The sequence below is a fragment of the Bos taurus genome, chromosome 5 (genome assembly GCF_002263795.3).
Source record: "Bos taurus isolate L1 Dominette 01449 registration number 42190680 breed Hereford chromosome 5, ARS-UCD2.0, whole genome shotgun sequence".
Taxonomy (NCBI): domain Eukaryota; kingdom Metazoa; phylum Chordata; class Mammalia; order Artiodactyla; family Bovidae; genus Bos; species Bos taurus.
The window spans coordinates 71,888,473-71,914,309 of NC_037332.1; the positions used below are offsets into that span (position 1 = coordinate 71,888,473).

At 42.6% G+C, this 25,837-nt stretch overlaps 1 protein-coding gene across 4 annotated transcripts in view; it reads right to left on the bottom strand.

Annotated features, from left to right (window-relative positions):
• LARGE1 (LARGE xylosyl- and glucuronyltransferase 1) overlaps positions 1 to 25,837 on the bottom strand; it is a 609,947-nt gene that overhangs the window by 82,303 nt on the left and 501,807 nt on the right. For all 4 annotated transcript variants that reach the window (NM_001205588.1, XM_005206780.5, XM_059886204.1 and 1 more), the window contains 2 exons: positions 7,868 to 7,980; positions 5,914 to 6,039 (listed from right to left, as the gene is read on the bottom strand). In NM_001205588.1, the coding sequence (NP_001192517.1) occupies positions 5,914 to 6,039; positions 7,868 to 7,980 (239 nt within the window). The remainder of the gene's footprint in view (positions 1 to 5,913; positions 6,040 to 7,867; positions 7,981 to 25,837) is intronic.

The window sequence follows — 25,837 nt, forward strand, 5'->3', positions numbered from 1 at the left end:
TTTTTGTTTTCTACTTCTCCCTAGTTTTACTTTCACTTATTTTTTTTTTCCTTGAAATCTAATTTTTCTTTTAAATAATTGAGGTGTTTTGTTTGGTTGTTTGGTTTTTCTTATTCCTTACCATCCCACCTCCTTTTTCAATTCTATGAGAGCTTAATCTCGAAATGTTAGCATGCATAGGCTAGTGCTAAGTGCAAAGTGTGAAGTGAAAATGCTTGTCGCTCAATCCTGTCCAATTCTGCAACCCCATGGACTGCAGTCTGCCAGGCTCCTCTGTCCATGGGATTCTCCAGTCAAGAATACTGGGGTGGGTAGCCATTTCCTTTTCCAGGTAGTCTTCCTGACCCAGGGATCAAACCGAGGTATCCTGCACTGCAGGCAGATTCCTTACCATCTGAGCCACCAGGGAAGCTCACACATACAGTTCTAACTTATCCCATACCCTCTTCAATAAAGCAATAATTTCAGAGTACTTTATTTATTTTTATTTTCATAAGGTCTATATTTATTTAATAATCACTTGAAATGTGAGAGAGTGCTAATATAGAAAGGTTTCATATGCAAACAAACACACACATAAATACATAACAAAGAGAAAGTAGCAAGGCATTATGTTGACTAAACTAGCAAGTAAAGTCCATATAAAGATATGCATGTGTATTACAGAAAATTTTGTGTGGACATAATAGAAATTAATCATAGTATTTAGGTGTATGAGACGAATAGGAGAATCGTATACTGGTGAGGGGGAATTTGTTTTCTATTCCTCTATAAAATTTTATTTTCCTACCAAGAGTTGTTTTATTTATTTATTTATTTATTTTTACTTTGAAAATTTTTTTTAAATTTTATTTTATTTTTAAACTTTACATAATTGTATTAGTTTTGCCAAATATCAAAATGAATCCGCCACTGGTATACATGTGTTCCCCATCCTGAACCCTCCTCCCTCCTCCCTCCCCATAGCATCCCTCTGGGTCGTCAGAGTACTTTAATTCTCATCATTTCCTTCCTGATTACACACTGTCATTTTCTGATAATTTAGGTATAATGTTTTTAAACCAACATGCCATAGCATTATTATTACTATTATTGCTATCATTTAGAAACTCTATTTAGAGTTCTGATACATTTCTAACTTGCTTGTTCAACATTCCTTCTTGAATGTGGAACCATTTTCCAACAGACTCCAAAACATACCCTTTGGAAGTTGCTTTGCATATGTATGTTGATGGTAAATCCTCTTTGTTTTTACTCATCTGGATATTCCTCTCTCATGCTTGGAAGATTGTTTTCATGGGTATACAATGTGTTGTTATTGTCTCTCAGCATGTCGAAGGTATTCTTTTTACTCTTTTCAGACATCCATTGCTGTTGGAAGTCTCATCACACATGGAACTGCTGTGTAGAGAATCTGTCTTTTCACTCTGGCTATTGTTAAAACCACTTTTCTTTACCTCAGTGAAATTTCACTGTTGTAAGTCTAAACATGGCTTTCTCTTTATTTATTTATTGTGTTTTGCAAACAAAATCCTTTCTCTTTAAACTGTTCAGAAAACATATGGACACATTTTAACAGTTGAAAAATTCCCAGTCACCATCCCATCCAGTGATGCCTCACTTCCAATTTTTCTCTTTATTTCTTTCCTATAATCTAATTAGACACATCCCAGTATCTTATCTTCCCTCTGTTTTTCCATCTTTTTTTCCCAGTGTGCTGGGTTGGGTAATTTCCTCAGATATTTCTTCCTGTTCACTAAATCTCTCTTCAGCTGGCACTAATCTATTGCTTAACATATGCATTTAATTTATAATTTCAATAATTATATTTTTCACTTCTAAAAGTTCTAGTTGATCCAAATAGGCCTATTCATTTTTGGTAACCTCTTGTTCTCCTAACCTACTTTCAGTATTATTATTTTTTTTAATTTCTTATATCATACAAGGGAAAGCAAGGGAATTCTGGAAAAAACATCTACTTCTGCTTCACTGACTACACTAAAGCCTTTGACTGTGTGGATCACAACAAACTGTGAAAAATTCTTAAAGAGATGGGAATACCAAACCACCTTACCAGCCTCCTAAGAAACCTGTATGCAGTTCAAGAAGCAACAGTTAGAACTGGACACAGAACAACAAAATTGGGAAAGGAGTATGGCAAGGCTGTGTACAGTCACCCTGCTTATTTAACTCATATGCAGAATACATCATGCAAATGTCAACTGTCAGGAAAAATATTAGTAACCTCAGATATGCAGAGGATACCAGAAAGTGAAGAGGAACTAAAGAGCCTCTTGATGAAAGTCAAAGAGGAGAGTGAAAAAGTTGGCTTAAAACTCAACATTCAGAAAACTAAGAGTATGGCATCCAGTCCAATCACTTCATGGCAAATACATGCGGAAACAATGGAAACAGTGACAGACTTTATTATCTTGAGCTTCAAAATCACTGCAGATGGTGATTAAAGCCATGAAATTAAAAGACGTTTGCTCCTTGGAAGAAAAGCTATGACAAACCTAGGTAACATATTTAAAAGCAGAGACATCACTGCCCACAAAGATCCGTATAGTCAAAGCTATGATTTTCCAATAGTCATGTATGGATGTGAGAATTGGACCATAAGGAAGGCTGAGTGCTGAAGAATTGATGCTTTCAAACTGCAGTGCTGGAGAAGACTTTTGAGAGTCCAAGGGATCTCCAGCCAGGAGATCAAACCAGTCAATCCTAAAGGAAATCAGTTCTGAATATTCACTGGAAGGACTGATGCTGAAGCTAAAGCTCCAATACTTTGGCCACGTGATGCAAAGAGCCGACTCATTAGAAAAGACCCTGATACTGGGAGAAATTGAGGCAAGGAAGAAGGGGCAACAGAGGATGAGATGGTTGGATGACATCATCGACTCAATGGACATAAGTTTCAGCAAACTCTGGGAGATGGTGAAAGACAACTATTATTCCATGCAACTCACGATAGCATTCCCTTGTTTGAACAAATAATTATACAGTTATCTACCTTGACACCAGGCTCCCAGCCACCAAGAATCAGCAAATACCCAGCAAGTAGCACATGTAGCTGCTTTTTATCAGTCTGGAGTTACACGTTATCATTGTTTTCTGGACTCTGCTTACTTCATTTACCATATGAACTGATCAACTATGCCTTCAAAACATTAAAAAAATTTTATGCAGCATATTTTTTTTTTTATTCTTCCAATTTTATTTTATTTTTAAACTTTACATAATTGTATTAGTTTTGCCAAATATCAAAATGAATCCACCACAGGTATACATGTGTTCCCCATCCCGAACCCTCCTCCCTCCTCCCTCCCCATACCATCCCTCTGAGCCGTCCCAGTGCACCAGCCCCAAGCATCCAGCATCGTTATGCAGCATATTTAAGTGTTCTTTATAAGGCTGTTTTTACTTTCCTCCCCTTTGAACTTTTTGTTCATGATTTTCTTAGAAAATGTGCATTTCATCTGTTTTCCTTATGTCTATGAAGTACATGGCCTATTGAACGAATTGCATAAATGCTGATTGAAAGAATGAATAATGCAAGTACTTCTGTTTTAAATATTTTGCAATGAACTTCAACTGCGTTTAAAAAAACAGTTCTTTCTTTTTGACTCTGTGATCTTACTCCTGAGAAGGTGTGAACTTTGAGCTGTTGATTTTAACATATTTATATTTGCAAAAATTTGGAAACAACTAAAGTATCAGTTATGGCGATGTAATGGAAAAGTATAAAATTCCATGTATATTGTGACCATAAATAAGACATAACATGCACACGATGTAGACATGGACCACACACATAATGTAGACACGGCCCAAAAGTCAGTAAGAAAAGGCTGACTTATTAGAAAAGTAAGGTTTGGTCCCCTTTTCCTTTTGATAACTTGCAATTATTGTTATCACATTGTTACCTGGGCGATGGGTATAAATTTTTAATGAAATAAACTCCCTATGGATACACGTATCTTGTTCCTCTTTGTTACAGCCAGAGGGCAAACACACTTGGTGTCAGACAGGCCTAGGTTAAATCGTTAAGCAGTCATTTAATAGCTGAAGTCAGCTCTTCACTCTTTCATTCTTTCACAACGATAGGTAAGGAATTCTTTTTTTTAATATATAAATGTATTTATTTTAATTAGAGGCTAATTACTTTATAATATTGTATTGGTTTTGCCATACATCAGCATGAATCCGCCACGGGTGTACACGTGTTCCCCATCCTGAAGCCCCCTCCCACCTCCATCTCCATACCATCCTTCTGGGTCATCCCAGTGCACCAGCCCCAAGCATCCTGTATCCTGCATCAAACCTGGACTAGTGATTTGTTTCACATATGATATTATACATGTTTCAATGCCATTCTCCCAAATCATCCCACCCTTGCCCTCTCCCACGGAGTCCAAAAGACTGTTCTATACATCTGGGTCTCTTTTGCTGTCTCGCATACAGGGTTATCGTTACCATCTTTCTAAATTCCATATATATGCGTTAGTATACTGTATTGGTGTTTTTCTTTCTGGCTTACTTCACTGAAAAGGCTCCTGTTTCATCCACCTCATTAGAACTGATTCAAATGTATTCTTTTTAATGGCTGAGTAATACTCCATCGTGTATATGTTCCACAGCAAGGAATTCTGACACACCGCTTAACTCTGGGCTCAGTCCCACAGTTCCTTTGGTACATAGGATGCCAGCATTCTTTGGTACATGGGAGGCCAGCAGCCTTAAAAGGATTCAGGCTTCCTTATGTGCCCGAGGGCTTCCTTTTCTACCTCTGCTTTGCTGTGGAACAAGCTAGACTGGCCAGGTGATGGGACACAGTAGGTACTAGAGGAGAAGCAAGTTGCGCTAGCCGCCAGACTCCTGGTCTGAAGCTGACCACAGACATTTGGCTAAGCCACTATCAGACAATCTTCCAGCCAACTTTTAGACTGATCAACTAAATTGTCTACAATTAATGATTTAATTGATGATTAAATCAATGATTTAAGCCATTATTAGAACAGCTTGTTATGCAGCATTATCTATGGCAGTAGGTAACTGATACATCCCTTCTTCTTTATCTAATGCTAGGCCCTACCGGGTGTGTTTGGAGACACTACAGTGAAGGCTTTTCTGTCACTGTCCCTTCTCCCTGGGGTTGAATGAGAAATTTATGCTATCATAAATAGCTATCCATATATGTGTGTTAGTTGCTCAATCATGACTGACTCTTTGCAACCCCATGGGGTATAGCCCACCAGGTCCCTCTGCCCATGGGATTTCCCAGGCAAGAATACTGTAATGGGTTGTCATTTCCTTCTCCAAGACCCTTCTTCAGGGGATCTTCCTGACTCTGGGATCGAACCTGGGTCTCCTGCATTGCTGGCAGACTCTTTACCATCTGAGCTACCAGGGAAGCCCTAGCTATCCATATAACTATTCAACAGCTCACCTCATGGATAGCTATCATAACTTTACTTGTTTCTCTGTTCCTCTCTGCCAAGACTGATTTGAAAGTAGAAAATAAATTGTTCATATCCATATCTACAGCATCTGGCTGTATAACATCTACAGAGTAGACCCTCCCTAAATGCTTTGTTTGAATTAAATGATTGGATTTGGGGAGCTGACATGAACCCAAACAGCCAGCAGCAGGTGGCAGGAAACATAACCACACAAGCTGGTTCTTGTGCTGGGAGGCCTTATGCTTTCCAGAAAGCCCAAACAAGACGGGTGGGGAACCAAACAAAGAAGAAAAGCACATTCATTCTGCTCTCCTGCACCCTTCTCTCTTTCCCCACACTGCACACAGGCTCCGAGCCACTCATGCCCCATTCAGGTTCCCTCTGCCACTGCTGGGCACCTCACTTTACCCGGGGGGTGAGCTGATGCCCACCGGGGCTTTCCTTATCCTACCTTTAGGTCAGACACATCTCTGTAGCACTGCTCGGAGCGGGTGTGGTCTGACAGCTGCACATTCCAGAAGCAGGGCAGCTGATACACGAGGAAGGGGTTTTGTTTGATGACAGCATTGAAAATGTCCTGGGGGATAAAAGCCAGAGACAACTGTCAGTCAAATGGGCTCAGCTTGTGATGCTGGCTCTTGAGGCATGACATCTCCCGTGCAATCTCTCATGAGCCTCCTGCTTGGAGCACAGGCTGGCTTGCCCTGCTGGGCATTTCCCGTGCCTTTTATCTCTAGAAACCAAGCAATCCTGTTTGGATAGATCCCCCTACACTGGGGGGAATGCCCCATGCTGACTTGATGTTCACGGGTCTTGCTGGTCTCAGTGATCCCCTTCCAGCAAAGGGACATGGGGGCAGACACAGAGCATCTTTTCCACTCGAGCTGGTATATAATAAATGAAGCCGCTTTTCTGGCCCGCTTCTTACCTCACAGAGGAACCCCATGTCATCCATCCTGAGCCTCCTGGATAGGAAACTGTGTGATGACAAGTTGCTCTGCTGATTCAGGGGCTGAGACAAATGATACATCCTGCTTCAGCCGCATTTCCTGGGGCTCTGGGCAGACTTGATGATGGATGTCCCTGGGATTCCTATGGGCCAGGGTGCCTGTATCTGTGCTCCCCATCTCCAAATTCAACTCTGACTTTTCTATGGGGCTTTCCCTCTTTCCAGCTCTTCTTCAAGCTCCTGCACCACCAGGCCATGCTTATTAACTAGCTGCTGACAAGTGGAGCTGGAAGGTGAATTATGGGCCTTCACAGAAGGAGATGGCTGAATAAACTATCTTCTCTGGACATGGACATGCAATTGCTAGCTTTTGGGGACACACTCAAGTCACTGTGACCCGACTTGAAATATGATGATGGAGGACAATTTCCCCCTCAGGTTTAAAACAGCTACCTGGGTAATTTTTAACTCATCCATTATACCATATCTCCTGTATGAAAAAGGAAATTAGTTTCTGGCTGCTTGGGAAATACTGAATAATAACAATGCTAAAAAAAAAAATAGTAAAGTAACCCTACAGAGTTTCTTGTTTTCCTTCATACTAGAAAACTCTGTAAGAATTCAATGAATCAGGCAGCTGAATGATGAGCAAAAACAAGGAGAGTGGGCTTGCTTTTTGGTTGAACAGGAAAGAATAACACGCAACGAACTCAGAGATATCTTTACATTCTGAGATGGCCACATATAACATGGGGATCTCAGAATCAAGATGTATGACCCTAGTAGATTCAAAGTCAAAGGCTCAGCAGAAATGAGAAATGGGGGTTTTAGGAATTTATGTTAGTTGCTTGCTGGAGTTCATGGACTTTTTCAGACTGCCTGGATTAAAAGCTGATTTCACCAGCCAAGGAGGTTTGTCCCTTCTATTTAAATCCATTCCCCTTGAGGATGGGGGTCACAGTACAGGAGCTAAGCAAAAGGCGTGGCTTTAAAAGTTTGATTCTATTTGCCAAAAAGACAAATGAAATCTTGTCCGGGAAATAGGCCTTGGCATTTCAGAATCTCAGGGGGCAGGCACTGTGCATTCTGCATTGAGGTGAAGACCGTGACCTCCTCTTAACACACCAAACTATCACTTACTTGAGAGTCTACATCAATAAACTATGGACTTTCTGAGGCCAAGGATTCTGTCCTTCATTTATCCCTGTAATCCTGTTTCTGAACATAGTTCCTGGCATGCACAGTGTGCAGGAAAAAGTGTGATGAACACGGATGAACAGGGGGAATGAACTAAGGAGAGGGCTGTGGTCTTCGGCTGGCAAGAATGAAGCAGATTTATCCAAGTATGAAGTCATGCAAGAGCTGGAAAAATAATGTAGACCCAGCCCCATGCAAGTTTGAGAAGCAGCACACCGGGGGCTTGGGAATAACCATACCTTTTAGGCTGGTGACTCACCTGGTCGGCTAAGGACGTAGAGAGCATGCCCATCAGCTCCCTCTCTGCGGTCAGCCTCCACATCTGCTCCCACTTCATCTTCCGCAGCTTATCTAGAAGCAGCAGGATCACCCCTGGACAACAGTATAGGATGAAACAGAGGGAAAAAACCACAGGTAAGAGAGTGAGCCAGGCACGCCTGACCATGTGTTTTGGAGACGAACACGCCTGGGTTCACCCCAGGCTCTGCCAGGTACTTGGTATGAGACGTTAAATAGTCTCTCTGAAATATCCTCACTGTATGGAGAATATTAACACAGATTTCAGAAGCTGCTGCAGGGAACAAGTGAGATGGGCAAAGGAGCCTAGCACTCCCTGGAGATGGATGGTGGTGATGGTCGTATAACATTGTGAATGTACCTAATGCCATTGAACTGTACACTTAAAGACGGTTAAAATGGCATTTTTATGTTTTGTATATTTTACCACCAGAAAAAAGAAAAAAAGAGCCTAGCACTGTACACCTGACACATGGTACATACCCTGTAAACACAGATTCTCTCCTGTTTTTCCCCAGATAAATGACAACCTACTGAGGGTTAGCTGATAGATGGTGTTTGTACAACCTGTGTCATTTATCTTTACAGAAACAAAGCAGATCCTCTCCAACTTTATTATGGGTATGTCTTTGCCAATTTGCTTTATACCTCCTGACAAGCCATATGAGCTCATTGCAGTATTGCTGGTTTTAATAGCTTTCTTTGGCCCAATGCATTAGACACAGGTAGAAACTAAGGTGAAGGCTGTGCTGACGCTGGGTGTTCAAGATGGGGCCCCAGGAGCCTTCAAGTTCATAAGAAACTAATTGTCAGAGGTTGCTTCCTCCTCCTCTCTACCCTCTTTTTAGTGTTGGGGGCGGTTTATGGGAGAGACTTGAGTGAATGGGGTGATTGTATAGGAAGGGAAGGGATTTCCTGGTAGCTCAGTGGAAAGAATCTACCTGCCAGTGCAGGAGATGCGGGTTTGATCCCTGGGTCAGAAAGATCCCCTGGAGAAGGAAATGGCAACCCACTTCAGTATTCTTGTCCAGGGGAAATCCCATGGACAGAGGAGCCTGGTGGGCTACAGTTCATGGGTTTGCAAAGAGTTGAACAGAGCACACTCTACCACACAGGAACGGCAATTGTCATTTTATACACCTTTGTATTTTTAAAAATGTTAAAAACAACTAAATGTATTATTCGGGTAAAAATAAATTAGTAAAAGTCTAAAAAGAAAAGTACATTCTTGGCTTAGCTGAATAGCTTAGGAGCGAGTGTCTACTAACTGGTTGGTGAGCATATGCAGAGAACGCACACGGCACAGAACACAACAGCGAGAAGGACACCCTGCAGGCTATTGCAGTTAATTTGGTGGACGGAACCATGGCACCCATGGGCTCCCAAATCAATCCTCCTCAGGAAGCTTAGCTCAGCAGAACAGTCGGTGGAGAAAACTCCGGGCGGCTGAAAAATGATCTTACTTGATACCTAGTACATACATTTCTAAGACTGTTGGAAAGAAACTGATTCCCCAAATCACACATGAATGTCAGCACTGAGACTTTTTAAAAAAACTTATTCCAGTGGAACATATTTGGAGAAAAAAGAATATTTACTATTTTGTGAAAGGTGTTTGGTCCATTGGGTAGAGTTGAAATAAAAAAAAAAAACATATATATGGTTATGGCAAGAATGGGGTAATACACACAGATCTGAACTTGTAAGTCAAAAGGGCAAATCATACCTATTGCACATCTCCCTGGTGCTTTGTTAGGTTTATTTGGCACATGGATAAGCTAGATATTGTCATCCTTATTTTGCAGGTGGGGAGGCTGAGTGGGGTAGACGCTGGGTCAGACACTTAAACAGTTTACTGTGTAAGAGCAGTTCTATGAGATCCAAAGTCAGATCTGCCTGACTCCAAAGCCAGAGCTTCTTCAGCGACACCACACAGACCAGAGGCCCAGCAATACCTCTGTGGAGTTCTGTGACTCAGACCAAGACTTGTTCATTTTCTGACTTTTGGTTTCTACCTGGGTTGTTGTAGTTTAGTTGCTAAGTTGTGTCCAACTCTTTTTCAACCCCATGGACTGTAGCCTGTCAGGCTCCTCCATCCATGGGATTTTCCAGGCTGGAGTGGGGTGCCATTGCCTTCACCAGGGGACCTTCCTGACCCAGGGATTGAACTCCCATGTCTTCTGCATTGCAGGCTGATTCTTTACCATTGAGCCACCAGGGCTACTTGCCTTTGCAAACTCAGAAAACTGCCGCATGCCCCCAGTGGTAGGCTGGTAAATTTTTAACCATGAGCATTGCAAAAAATGCCAAGAAGGCTAAGTGGTTGTCTGAGGAGGTCTTACAAATAGCTGAGAAAAGGAGAGAAGGGAAAGGCAAAGGAGAAAGGGAAAGATATACCCAACAGAATGCTGCAGAGTTCCAGAAAACAGCAAGGAGAGAGAAGAAAGCCTTCATAAGTAAACAATGCAAAGAAACAGAGGAAAACAACAGAATGGGAAAGATTAGAGATCTCTTCAGGAAAATTGGAGAACCAAGGGAAGATTTCATGCAAAGATCAGCATAATAAAGGACAGAAATCATATGGATCTAACAGAAGAGATTTATTTATTTATTTTTTTAAATTAATTTTATTTTATTTTTAAACTTTACATAATTGTATTAGTTTTGCCAAATATCAAAATGAATCCACCACAGGTATACATGTGTTCCCCATCCTGAACCCTCCTCCCTCCTCCCTCCCCATACCATCCCTCTGGGTCGTCCCAGTGCACCAGCCCCAAGCATCCAGTATCGTGCATTGAACCTGGACTGGCATCTCGTTGTAACAGAAGAGATTTAGAAAAAGTGGCAAGAATACATAGGAAAAATATACAAGAAAGTCTTAATGACCTGGATAACCATGATGATGTGGTCACTCACCTAGAGCCAGACATCCTAGAATGTGAAGTCAAATGGGCCTTAGGAAACATTACTATGAAGAAAGCTAGAGGAGGTGATGGAATTCCAGCTGAGCTATTTCAAACCTCAAAAGATGATGCTGTGAAAGTGCTGCACTCAATATGCCAGCAAATTTGGAAAACTCAGCAGTGGCCACAGGGCTGTGAAAGGTCAGTTTTTACTCCAATCCCAAAGAAGGGAAATGCCAAAGAATGTTCAAATTCCCATACAACTGTGTTCATTTCATATGCTAGCAAGGTAATGCTCAAAATCCTTCAAGCTAGGCTTCAGCAGTATGTAAACTGAGAACTTCCAGATGTACAAATTAGGTTAGAAAAGACAGAGGAGCCAGAGATAAAATTGCCAACATCCGCTGGATCACAGATAAAGCAAGAGAATTTCAAAAAACGACCTACTTCAGCTCCATTGACTATGCTAAAGCCTTTGACTGTGTGGATCACAACAAACTGTGGAAAATTCTTAAAGAGATGGGAATACCAGACCACCTGTCCTGCCTCCTGAAAATCTGTATGAAGGTCAAGAAGCAACAGTTAGAACCCAGACATGGAACAACTGACTGGTTCTAAATTGGGAAAGGAGTACATCAAGACTGTATATTGTCACCCTGCTTACTTAACTTATATGCAGAGTACATTATGTGAAATGTTGGGCTGGATGAATCACAAGTGGGAATCAAGATTGCCAGGAGAAATATAAACAACCTCAGATATGTGAATGACACCACCCTAATGGCAGAAAGCGAAGAGGAACTAAAGTGCTTCTTGATGAGGGTTAAAGAGGAGGGTGAAAAAGCTGGCTTAAAACTCAACATTCAAAAAAATAAGATCATGGCATCCAGTCCCATCACTTCATGGCAAATAGATGGGAAAAAGTGGAAACAGTGACATATTTTATTTTCTTGGGCTCCAAAATCACTGTGGATGGTGACTGCAGCAATGAAATTAAAAGACACTTGCTCTTTGGAAGAAAAGCTATGACAAACCTAGATAGAGTATTAAAAAAGCAGAGGTATCACATTGGTGACAAAAGTCCATATAGTCAAAGCTATGGATTTTCCAGTAGTCATGTACAGATATGTGAGTTGGGCCATAAAGAAGGCTGCAAGGCTGAGCACCAAATGATGCTTTAAACTGTGGTGCTGGAGAAGACTCTCGAGAATCTCCTGGACAAGGAGATAAAACCAGTCAATCCTACAGGAAATTTACTCTGAATATTCATGGGAAGGACTGATGCTGAAGCTCTAAAACTTTAAAAGTGTCTGGTATAAGCCATGATTTATGATTTTCTACCTTGAAATAAAGATTCCATGACATTAAAAAAGTTACTGAGTACAGTAGAAACTGTTCTCAATACTGCTGACTTGAGAAATATTGATAATAAATGTCTATACACACTCATTTATTTATGAACCTAAATTATTTGGTCTTTCTAAAAATCCCCTTGTGCAGGTAGAATGCACTGGACACTTAAAAACTGTGAGATATTGCCAGGTCCATATTGCTTCTTAGTCTTCTGTCAATAGGTAGCTTAAGACTCTTGAGAGTCCCTTGGACTACAAGGAGGTCAAACCAGTCAATCCTAAAAGAAATCAGTCCTGAATATTCATTGGAAGGACTGATGCTGAAGTTGAAGCTCCAATACTTTGGCCACCTAATGCGAAGAACTGACTCACTGGAAAAGACTCTGATGCTGGGAAAGATTGAAGGCAGGAGGAGAATAGGATGACAGAGGATGAGATGGTTGGATGGCATCGCTGACTCAATGGACATGAGTTTGAGCAAACTCCAGAAGATGGTGAAGGACATGGAAGCCTGGTGTGCTGCAGTCCACAGGGTCACAAAGAGTCGGACTCGACTGAGCTACTGAACAGCAACAGCTTAGGGGCTCATCACTTAAGCACTTTTGTGACTAGGATCTCCCTTCGGGATATTGCAAGCAGCTGCCAAGGCATACAACCCACAGAAAATGAAAAAAAAAGAAGATTGAAGGAAAGAGAATACACTCCAGGGCTTCGTGATGGCTCAGTGGTAAAGAATCCACCTGCCAATGCAGGAGACACGAGTTGGATTCCTGATCAGGAAAGATCCCACATGCCGCAGGGCAACTAAGCCTGTGCACCACTAGAGCCTGTGCTCCGGAGCCCGGAAGCCACAACTACAGAAGCCCGCGCACCCTAGAGCCTCAACAGAAGCCATCTCAACAATGAGCTCACATATCACAGCTAGAGAGTAGATCCCACTGGCCACAACTAGAGAAAAGTCTGCTCAGCAGTAAAGACCCAGCACAGTAAAAAAAAAAACAAAAAACAAAATACAAAAATTAATGATTTAAGAAAAATCATTTACAGTATTTACAATCATGTATATAATTGTGTCCTCAAGCAGCTAAGGAGTCTGTTAAGCTGTTAAATATAATCACATGGGTATGTACTTGTAAGATAATCTTTCTGTCTTGTCAAAGGTGGGGAATTTGTACCTCGATTATACAAGAGCTGGAAAACAACATTTCCAAGGGAACCACAACTCTCAGTACTTATTGACATCACTCCTACGGTACTGAGAGTTGCCCTGATGAATGATTGTGAAGGCCTCTGGAAATATGAAGTGGTACATAAAAGCTTGTAAATAACAGTTACAGAAACTATACATTTCTTCATTAAGGTACCTAATTATCACTCATTGAACTGGCTTGATTCCCACTCGAATTAACACAAATTAATGGGCACACACACAATGTGGGAGGAAGCTTTTTCAGTGAACCCTAGTTAAAAATGATGAAAATGGCTCCTTCTGCAATTGGACCCTTTCAAGCTGAAACAACACAGCTTTGGCTTTGGAATATGGGCCCCAGGACAGAGACTGACACTGCTTCCTGCTGTCAGGGGGACAGAGGTGCCAAAAAGCTTGACTCTGGCCTTTGCCTGGCATTTGCTGCTACGTGATCTGCCATTTCTATTCTTGCCGTTGGGGTCTGGGAGCGAAGAGCGAGCCCTTGGCCCCGGAGGCCAGAGCTCTGCACGGAGGCAGCATGCCTGGAATTTGAAAAGCCCTCCCAATGGAGCTGGCTGGTATGCGTGGGGCTTGCACAGCCTTACCTTCTGCTGCTGTGCTGGGAGCTTAAGAGACTAACACTAAATAAATAAATGAATAAATAAATGAAAAATCAAAGGCTTCTCCTGTGAACATCTGGTCCAGTGGTGGGGCGTTTCATCTCTGGATCAGAGGACAATGTTTCTTTTTCCCAAACTGAATATGTAGCAACAGCTTGATAGCCAATATGGCAGGGAGAGGAGGCTGGATGTGAATGCAGAGACAGAATATAACGCTTTAAAAAAAAAAAATGAGCCAGATACTGATTTTTTTTTTTTAACCACTGCAACTGCAAGAGGGAAGCAGAATAAAAATGGTGACAAGCTGATGAGTGTCACCTGCCATTTATTAAGCAACTGCTGTATCCGAAAGACAAGGTGCATGACCTAGATAACCTCCGACTCTTATGATGGGCCAGCTAGGTTCATGGAATTATTTCCATTTTTGAGACGAAGAAACTAAGGCTCTTGTCTAGCTGGTAGGTGACCAAATTCTTCTCACTCTTAGCCCTGTGGCCTTTTGAGCTACACTAGATCACCTGTGGTAGTGTGCGTCTGTGTACATGACCATAGTAAATATGGCGAGACTTTGCTGAATCTGTGACCTGAAGCCAAAACAAGCCAGGGAGCTCCTAGAGGAACAGTTAGGGAATGTTTGGAGGATTCTGTGAAGACCACAGGCCAAAATCAGATTGCTTTTGTCAGAACCTGGAAGAAACCAAGCATACAAAGACAGGAGAGACAGGGAGACCTGTGTGACTGAGGCTGCTCATGTAGGTGGAGTCTGAACCTGTGTAAGGGACCAGGGGTTTCAGCCAAGAATAATTTAAAACAGTGTGCTGTTCTATAGCTAACATGTCAATTCCCCTCCCGCATGGCACAGAAATTCTCTTCTTTCTGTATCTGAGTCCACAACTAACCTCTTAGCCTGTGCTGTACCACCTCCTGCAGGCCAGGAGAATCCCTTAAAACCCTTCCACCAAAGGGAAGACCTCAAGCTCGTATTAAAGAAAATCTGCTGTTTAAGAGGAGGTTCTGGGACTTTCCTGGTGTTTTTCACTGGTTAAGACTCCATGCTCCAAGGAGTCTGGGTTTGATCCTTAGCCAGGGAACTGGATCCCACATGCCACAGCTAAAGATTGCATACCTAAAAAGGTCACCGTGACTCAGTGCTAAAGAATCTTCCTGTAATGTAGGAGATGCAAGAGACACAGGTTCTATCCCTGGGTTGGGAAGACCCCCTGAAGGAGGAAATGGCAACGGACTCCAGTATTCTTATCTGGGAAATCTCAAGGACACAGGAGCCTGGCAGACTATAGTCCATAGGACCGAAAAGGGTTGGACATGACTTAACAACTGAGAATGCGCGCTGCAATGAAGATCAAAGATCCTCTGTGCTACAACTAAGACCTGGCACAGTCAAACAAATACTTTTTTTTAAAAAAAAGTAAAAAATGAGGAGGTTTTGCCTCTGTTTTCTTTCTTTCTTTCCATGCAGTCTGCTTTCAAGCTTCAGCCAAGCTAAAGAATACGGCTGGGACAGACTAAAGGTCAATTCCAATCACGTGCTTACTTAAATCAGAAGAAACTGAGGTACAAAGTGGCTACCTGATGCCTTCGACCAGTGGAGAACAAATTTCAGATTAAACCTTTTATTCCCAGAGGCAGTGTTTCCCACAGTATGTTCCATGGCCTGCTGCAGGATGCTAACAGATGTTATGGGAAGCAGGGTCTGCTATGTTAAATAAGTTTAGGAGATAGGGGGTTAAATACAGTTAAACTGTGGTGATTTTATCAATGTGCCTGGTGAATCTCAAAGGTGGTTACTGCATCTGACACTTTCTAGATTTATTTACCAGGATCTCTCCCCCAGGAAACTGGTAGAATATTGCTTTTTCCCTTTGCCTGAGTCCTCTCTGGCTTCTGTCTGCATTTTCTCAACTTTCTGCCTGCACTTCAAGGGCTGATATATGAAAATGGAAGTCTATCCCTTGGTCCTTCCTTTAGCCCTTCCTGTAGCTTTGCTGGCTTCATCAAAGAAACAAAACTTTAAGTGGAGATGGAATGGTTGTCTACGCAGGAGCCTCTGGGGAAGATGCCGGCTCTCATCCTAGAAATGTTTATGACAATGTCCCACATAATTCTGACTTTCCTCTCTTCTGCTTTGAAGCACTAGAGTTCTCTTCTTATGCATGATGACCCAATGGAAAGTGAATTTATTAAAATTCGCTTAATTTAAAATCCCCTGCTGATTTTACCTAGGACTTACTTTTGATCATATAAATTAAAAGGTTCTGCTTTTTGCTTTTAAGTGTTTTCCTTTTCGAAAATTCTTTATCAGAGAGAGAGAATATAGAAATCCTTTCTCCTGAAGTGTTCCCTGACTTTGCTGGGGTTTCTGAAAGTGTGAATGGATGAAGTATAAAAAGCAGCTCAATCTTATAAAAGGCTGGTGGTCATTCACTCACTCACTTACTTATTCGTTCATTCAATAAATGTCTATCAAGTGACTTTTACATGCTAGGCACTAGGTATACAAAGATAAACAACACAGTAGTCCCGGCTCTCAAGAGCCTGGAGGTGTTTGGGGCACTGAAATAAGAAAGGTGTGTTTTGGGCAAGCAAGGTTGGTTCAAAAAGAGGTGAGTTCAGATCTCACATCATAGGGAGTGGTCCTTTAAGAGCATACAATGTTACCATAATCTCTTCTTCTCACTGAACAGAGCTGTGATAGGAGGAAGAACATAAAGGGTTTCAGTTCAGTTCAGTTCAGTCGCTCAGTGTGTCCGACTCTTCGTGACCCCATGAATCGCAGCACGAGAGGCCTCCCTGTCCATCACCAACTCCCAGAGTTCACTCGGACTCATGTCCATTGAGTCAGTGATGTCATCCAGCCATCTCATCCTCTGTCGTCCCCTTCTCCTCCTGCCCCCAATCTTTCCCAGCATCAGAGTCTTTTCCAATGAGTCAACTCTTCGCATGAGGTGGCCAAAGTACTGGAGTTTCAGTTTTAGCATCATTCCTTCCAAAGAAATCCCAGGGCTGATCTCCTTCAGAATGGACTGGTTGGATCTCCTTGCAGTCCAAAGGACTTTCAAGAGTCTTCTCCAACACCACAGTTCAAAAGCATCAATTCTTCGGTGCTCAGCCTTCTTCACAGTCCAACTCTCACATCCATACATGACTACTGGAAAAACCATAGCCTTGACTAGATGGACCTTTGTTAGCAAAGTAATGTCTCCACTTTTGAATATGCTATCTAGGTTGGTCATTCCCATCTCTTTCAGAATTTTCCACAGTTTATTGTGATCCACACAGTCAAAGGCTTTGGCATAGTCAATAAAGCAGAAATAGATGTTTTTCTGGAACTCTTTTGCTTTTTCTACGATCCAGCGGATGTTGGCAATTTGATCTCTGGTTCCTCTGCCTTTTCTAAAACCAGCTGGAACATCTGGAAGTTTACGGTTCACATATTGCTGAAGCCTGGCTTGGAGAATTTTGAGCATTACTTTACTAGCATGTGAGATGAGTGCAATTGTGCAGTAGTTTGAGCATTCTTTGGCATTGCCTTTCTTTGGGATTGGAATGAAAACTGACCTTTTCCAGTCCTGTGGCCACTGCTGAGTTTTCCAAATTTGCTGGCATATTGAGTGCAGCACTTTCACAGCATCATCTTTCAGGATTTGAAACAGCTCAACTGGAATTCCATCACCTCCACTAGCTTTGTTCATAGTGATGCTTTCTAAGGCCCACTTGACTTCACATTCCAGGATGTCCCATCAGTGATCACATCATCGTAATTATCTGGGTTGTGAAGATCTTTTTTGTACAGTTCTTCTGTGCATTTTTGCCACCTCTTCTTAATATCTTCTGCTTCTGTTAGGTCCATGCCATTTCTGTCCTGTATCGAGCCCATCTTTGCATGAAATGTTCCCTTGGTATCTCTAATTTTCTTGAAGAGATCTCTAGTCTTTCCCATTCTGTTGTTTTCCTCTATTTCTTTGCACTGGTCACTGAGGAAGGCTTTCTTGTCTCTTCTTGCTATTCTTTGGAACTCTGCTTTCAGATGCTTATATCTTTCCTTTTCTCCTTTGCTTTTTGCTTCTCTTCTTTTCACAGCTATTTGTAAGGCTTCCCAGATAGCCATTTTGCTTTTTTGCATTTCTTTTCCATGGGGATGGTGTGGTTGGCAAATACCTTTTAACCACTCCTTTTATAGCGAACTTATATTGAAGTATTATTAATATATACACTCATAAAAGTATATAGATCTTAAGTACATAGTGTGATGAATTTTCACAAAGTGAAATTACTGTTTTAACTGGAACTTGGACTAAGAAACAGAACATCACAGACAGACCAGAATCTCTCTTACTGTGGGCTCAAAGTCACATACATACACACCGCCCTGCTGTGATCCTGAATTCTCACACCATAGTTCAGTTTCATCAGGTTCCGCCAGCTAGCAGTGCATGCTCAGTCATGTCCAACTCTCTGCAACCCCATGGACTGAGCTCCCTCCAGACTCCTCTGTCTTCGGAATTTTTAGGCCAGGAATACTGGGGCGGGGGGTGGGTGGGGAGGGGGTTGCCATTTCCTGTTCCAGGGGATCTTCTGGACGCAGGGATTGAGCCTGTGTTTCTTGTGTCTCCTGCATTGACAAGTGGATTCTTTACCAACTGTGCCACCTGGGATACCTCATCAGGTTCTGAATTATACATAAATTGAATCATACAGTATGGACTCCTTTTATGCCTGGCCTTTTGGCTCAGTATTAAATCTGTGAAACCCATTCATGTTACTGCACGTCACTGTAGTCTGTTCACTTAACGCTGCATTGTTACCTACACTATGAACATATCTCACCCTGCTTCTCCACTACATTGCTGACAGACATGTAGCTTGTTTTCAGTTCTGAAAGCTGATATAACATTCTGGAACGTGTCTCTGGGTGTCACAGGTATGCATTTCTGTTGAGTGCAAACCTACTGTACTTAAGGTAGTTATTAAAGACTTCAGCCCATCTCTTTCAGTTTGAAGAAAGTGTTTTTTGGATTTGTATAGGGGAAAAATACAGAGTGTCCAAGATTTTGATCTTAAAATGACCACTGAGCAAAACGGGACATGTTATGATGCTTAGAAAAGTCAGAAGTGGGTGCAAAAGCCGAGGACAGTGCCGAGCCTGCCTAGGGGTCCTAAGGCCCACAGACTTTCTATCAGGAACAGAAAAATAACTACTCTTTGAAGAGAAGTCAGATCTGCTGCCTGGCTTGTTGGCATGCAGATTTTAATTTTTAACAAATAATGAGCCTGCATCTCCCTACCAGTCTGGCTAGATGCTTTGCTGCACAAGATGATGTCTCATTTGCTCACCAAGAAGGGCGATACGGCTTGGGAGGCCGAGTGTGTGGACCAGCCGAATGTGCACTAGAGCCTGACTGAACACGGAGCTAATGGACAGCAGAAGGGCAAGGAGAATTTCTGCAACTTCCAACTTAAACAAAGTCAACCCACACGGAAGGGCACCCTACGTATCTTCATTGCTAACTTGCTCACACACTTGAAGGAAAAGTAGGCGCTGAAAGAACAGCTGGTGAAGAACGTAGAGCTCATGGCCTTCAGACGGAATCGCTTGGGATCCCTGGTGGCTGGTTTCCCACTGGAAACACTGCAATGGACCAGAGGGAGGGAGGCAGGAGGGGGCGGTCCTCTTGGCACATTCTTGGGTCTGGGTAGTGCTTCCAGCAGGGCCTGTCTCCCATCCCCTGCAGCTTCTGCCAGGCAGCTACCCTTCACAGCTCAAAGTCTCAACTGGTGTCTGACAGCATCACCTCCTTCGCATCCTGTTATGGGCTGAACTATGTCCTCTCCCTAATTCATATGCTGGAGTCCTAACCCCCACCCAGGACCTCAGGATGTGACTATATTCAGAGGGAGGGTCTTCAAAGAAGTGTTAAAGTCATGAATGCGGGCCCTAATTCAGAAGGAACAGTTATCCTTATGAGAGGAGGACATCTGGACAGACAGGCAGAGAGGGGACCATGTGAACACACCAGGAGAAGACAGCCATCTTGTGAGTAAAGGCTGGAGGCCTCAGAAAGAACCAACCCTTGATCTTGGACTTTCAGCCTCAAGAACCGTAAGAAAATAAATTCTGCTAAGCCGCCCAGTCCGTGGTCCTTAGTGACAGTGGCCTCAGGAAACTAACACATATCTCTTGGCCCAGAGCTGGTAACAGTGACCACTTCTGCTGGTCTCTGGGGCCTCAGCCTGCTTGCTGATACATCAATGCTCTCTGTCCACTCCATAAACAGTCCTTTCATTAAAAGAACTGGAATTAATCTGATAAGATGATGGGCTCCTATTACACATATGTTATTTTATTTAATTCCCTGGACTGCCCCCATGGAAATTGGAATGATCATGCATATTCTGGGCTTCCTTGGTGGTTCAGTGGTAAAGAATCTGCCTGCCAAAGCAGGAGACATGAGTTAGATCCCTGGGTCATGAAGATCCCCTGGAGAAGGAAATGGAAACTCAAATATTCTTGCCTGGGAAAGCCCATGGACAGAGGAGCCCGGCAGGCTACAACTCATGCAAAGAGTTTGCCATGACTTACTGACTAAAGAACAACAACAATGCTTATTTTATGGATAAGGAAATTGAGGCTCAGAGAGGTCATACAGCTCATGAGTGGCAGAGCTGGTATTTCCACTGAGGTCTTCCTGACCCCAGTGGCAGTGTGGCTGACTGGCTCTGCAGGCCTGCAGCATGCTGAACAAACAGGCATGAATCAAAGGCCAATAATGCTGTATTGTTACCCACGCTATGAATATATCTCACCCTAGTTATACATTACTTTGCTAATGGATATGTGGGTGGTTTCCAATTTTGAAAGCTGACATAATTTTCTTGAACATGTCTTTTGGTGTCATAGGTATGCATTTCTGTTGAGTTCAAACCTACTGTAGTTAAGGTAGTTATTAAAGATTCTTCAGCCTGTCTCAGTTTGAATAAAGAAGTCCATCGAGTAGGAAGGACTCACAGACATCATCCAGGGCAATCTCTTAATTTGCCATAAATAGAGAAATCAAAACTCAGAGAAGTGAGCTCAATGTCCTAAAGCCAGGATGCTTACGCAAGTGGCAGAATCAGGATTTGAGTGTAAGTCTTCTGACTCCAGTTTCAGTACTTTTTGTTGCTTCCCTGACTAGTTTGAGAAAGATCGTAAGAAGAGAGTCCCCTCTCAAGTCCCACATTTGGATCACCTGGGGGAATTGACACAAAGATCAGAGTAAGGTCCCAGCATCCATCCACATGTCAGCTCCCCGTTTACCAGCTCTATGACCTTGGCTATGTGCCCAAATTACTGCTCTATGTACTCCTCTGTAAAATAGGTATAAATAATGACTCATAGGACTGTGGCAAGGTTTAAATAAAACAGACCACTTAGCATAGTGACTAATACAAAGGCTTTGTGGTTGTTTAGTTGCTAAATCATGTTGGTCTCCTTTGCAATCCCATGGACTGTAGCTCACCAGGCTCCTGTGTCCATTGGATTTTCCAGGCAAGAATACTGGAGTGGGTTGCCATTTCCTTCTCCAGGGGATCTTACTGTCCCAGGGATTGAACCCAGGTCTCCTGCATTGCAGGCAGATTCTTTGCCATCTAAGCCACCATGGAAGCCCAATACAAAGGGTAGTCTCAATTAAATAAGAGCCACAGGTATTGCCTGGGGAAGATTTTTTTAAAACCCAAACTAAGCTCTTATTCACCTATAGACTCCAAAAGCATAGGACTGTGGTAAGGATTAAAGAAGATAAAAGAGACCACTCAGCACAGTGACTAACACAAAGGCTTTGTTGCTGTTCAGCTGCTAAATCATGTCCGAGTGTTTTTTGATCCCAGGGACTGTAGCCCATTAGGCTCCTCTGTCCACAGGATTTCCCAAGGCAAGAATACTGGAGTGGGTTGCCATTTCCTTCTCCAGGGGATCTTTCCAACCCAGGTATTGAACCCTAGTCTTCTGCATTGGCAGGTGGATTGTTTATCACTGAGCCATCAAGGAAGCCCAATGCAAAGGCTAGTCTCAATTAAATAAGAGCTATTGTTATTACCTCGGGCAGATATTTAAAAAACTCAAAATAAGTTCCTATTCTCTTGTAGGCACCAAAGCCACCACTCATAAGCTGACCAAAAATAAATGATGGCAGTGACAGCTAACAAAGCTGGCAGCACACCACTGCTTGGTGCCCACCAGGCCCCAGGCATCACCCCTCCTCCTTATAACCTCCCAGAAATACTCAGTAAGTAAGGGGCTAATAAGGAAGAACCCAGATTCATACATCATTTCCTCTGGCTCCCAAGCCCATGCATTTTCTAATACCACTGTTGATAAGATAAAATGAAAATGAAAGTGTTAGTCGCTCATTCGTGCCCAACTCTTTGCAACCCTGTGGACTGTGGCCCACCAGGCTCATCAGTCCATGCAATTCTTCAGGCAAGAATACCAGAGTGGGTAACTATTCCCTTTTCCAGGGGTTCTTCCTGACCCAGGGATTGAACCAGGGTCTCCCACATTGTAGGCAGATTCTTTGTCATGTGAGCCACCAGGGAAGCCCATAACATGAAGTAGGATGTGACTAGTATAGGAAACTAGAGGCAGAAAAGCACTAAGTGACCAGTCTATGTGTGACCTTAAAATGCACAGTGAGTGTAGATACATACAGGCAGTCATGCATCTCACTGACTTTGTATCCACAGCTTCCGACACTATCTACAGCACACAGTCAGTCTGCTCATTCAAGCATAATGACCTGCACTGATGTTGAATGGAACTGAATACTCTCCAGGGAGTTGGATCTCAATAAGCAAGTGCCCAGAGCAGAGGAGGGGTTGAGATGGTTCTTCTATTAAGGTAAATCCCTATTGTACCAAAGCTGACTTCAATGGGACATTTCAATCGGTGAACAGGTAGTTCTGTCCCCTTGTTTCCCAGCAAAACCACAGTTCAAGAGAAGGCTTTGGATTTGGCTGAGTGCTGGCTCTGTAATGTCAAAAAGACTTAGAAGCCAGAGATGCAGGTTAATTCTGGATCCATTACTTGTTCTCCATAGAACCTGGGGCCTGTGGGTGAATGTCTGTAAACTTCTCTTTGTTGTTGCTGATCAGTTGCTCAGTCGTGTCTGACTCTTGCGACTTCATGGACTGCAGCAGGCCAGGCTTCCCTGTCCATCACCATCTCCTGGAGCTTGCTCAAACTCTTGTCTATTGAGTCGGTGATGCCATCCAACCATCTCATCCTCTGTCGTCCCCTTCTCCTCCTGCTTTCAATCTTTCCCAGCATCAGGGTCTTTTTTAATGAGTCAGCTCTTTTCATTAGGTGGCCAAAATACTGGAGTTTCAGCTTCAGCATCAGTCCTTCCAATGAATATTCAGGACTGATTTCCTTTCAGATGGACTGGTTGGATCTCCTTGCAGTCCAAGGGATTCTTGAGAGTCTTCTCCAACACCACAGTTCAAAAGCATCAATTCTTCAGTGCTCAGCTTTCCTTATAGTCCAGCTGTCACATCCACGCATGACTACTGGGAAAACCATAGCTTTCACTATGCTGACCTTCGTTGGTAAAGCGATATCTCTGTTTTTCAATATGCTGTGTAGGTTTGTCATAGTTTTTCTTTCAAGGAGCAAGTCTCTTTTAATTTCATGACTGTAGTCACCATCTGTAGTGATTTTGGAGCCCAAGAAAATAAAGTCTGTTATTGTTTCCATTGTTTCTCCATCTATTTGCCATGAACTAATGGGACCAGATGCCATGATTTTAGTTTTTTGAATGTTAGGTAAACTTCTCCTACCTAACCTGTAAAATGGTTATGGTGATACTGCATTTATTTTTTTCACTCAATGGATACCTGCTGAGAGACTCAGATATATCAGAACCCATTCTTCAGATAGAAATACTTATCCTCATGGAGGCTTCAGGCAAATAGAGAACAGACATTAAACAAGGTAAGTAGGTTAAACATACAGGATGACATATGATAATGACAGAGTAGGGAAAGCCAAGGGGACTCAGGTGGGGAAACTATTGAGATTTTCAATGGGTGGTTGGCAAAGGCTTCTATGAGAAGGGATATGATTCAAGCAAAGAACTGCAGGAGGCGAGGGAGCATGCCATGCTGATACAAGGCAAGAACTCAGGCAGAATCAGCGACAAGTGCAAAGGCCCTGAGCGAACTGACTGACTGTAGCAACAACGAGGGGTGCCTGCCTCCCGGGTTGCTGTGAAAGTTAAACAAGATAATAATCCATTTTAAATATCACGTTCATAACAAGTGCTCAATAAATGTTAGCTAGGACTATTAATGTTATTCCTGTGGGCACATAAAGGCCCCAATTTACTGGAAAGTGACTCTGGTAGGTGAGGAGGCCATGGTCACTCTTTGGGGTCTGGACCTTCACTAATGAATGGACTATGTGCGCTCTGCCAGCCTGATGTGGCAAACCCATGGGCTGTCCAGTTCCTGGGAGAGGATTTCCTGTAAACTGGATTAGCAGGGCATGCATTGAGTGCTGGGGAAAAAGAAGGAAGAACTAATAATAAACCCATCTTTGTTGTGGTGTCATGTGGTGTCAATGATTTTAAAGAATGTGCAAAATGATCCCTGGTTCAAGCTTTTGGGTAAGAGTGATCAATGTCCTTCCCTTGATAATTTTTCTAGCATTCAATAACACAGAAAGGAGGAAGGCGAGGTGGGAGATGGTGGAGCCAAGTCCTTCATCCTTTTAAGGAGCTGTTTAATGCAGGGTGAGATTTTTACCCTGGAAACTAATTTCTGCTTCTCTTAAATGGGGGAGGGGAAGCATGTGGTGAGAGCTGAACCAGTCAGCAATTGTTCAGGGAGATTCTCAGGAATGATGTAACCAAAGGGGATACCAGATGGATGGACTCTGTATTGGGAGGCTGGGGATCAGAAGATAAAGGAATTTGCTGGCCTCCTGATGTTTGCTTTTAAGGGCATGCAGTTATCCTAAGCTATGCTTACTTTCTACCCTCAACCCTCCCAGGTCTCTTATAATTGGTCTCTTCAAGACAATGATGAATCTCTTTAAAATCATGGAACTATACTTTAAAAACCAACCAACTAACCTCATGGAAAACGAGATCATATTTGTGGTTAACAGAGGTGGCAGGTGTGGGGGGGTGAACTGGATGAAGGTGATCAGAAGGTACAAACTTCCTGTTATAAGAAGAGTAAGTACTAGTGATATAGTACACAAGTACTACTAACACTGCTATATGTTACATGTGAACAAAATAAATAAAATTAAACTAAATGTTAACAAAACAAATTCTAGGAATTCTCATCACAAGGAAAATGTTGTTTTTTCCTTCCTATTTTGTATCCATATGAGACAATGGATGTTCACTGAACTTACTGTGGTGATCATTTCATGACATATGTAAGTCAAATAATTATGCTGTACGCCTTAAACTTATACAGGGCTGTATGTTAATTATATGTCAATAATACTGGAAGAAAAAAAAATCATGAAATTCTGAGCTCTTCTCCCTCTTGTCTTCCTTTACCCGCTTCTCTCTCTGCTTCTTGCCCTTCCCAGCCTTCTCTTTGAATGCCTTCCTGGACCCTGCAGCACAGCTGGCTACACACCTCTCTGCCCATAAGCTAGTCCCTTACACTACTCACCTTACTTCTTGGGGTCCCCTATAGACGATGAGTTCTCTGAGGCAGGGAGAACCCATCCCTATGGCAGACCCGGCAGACAGACACAGAGAACACTTACGACTGAGCTGATAAACAAATGAATGAGCTCAGAAATAAGATAGAGAACCTGCCCAGAGGTACCCAACAGAAGTTCAGTTA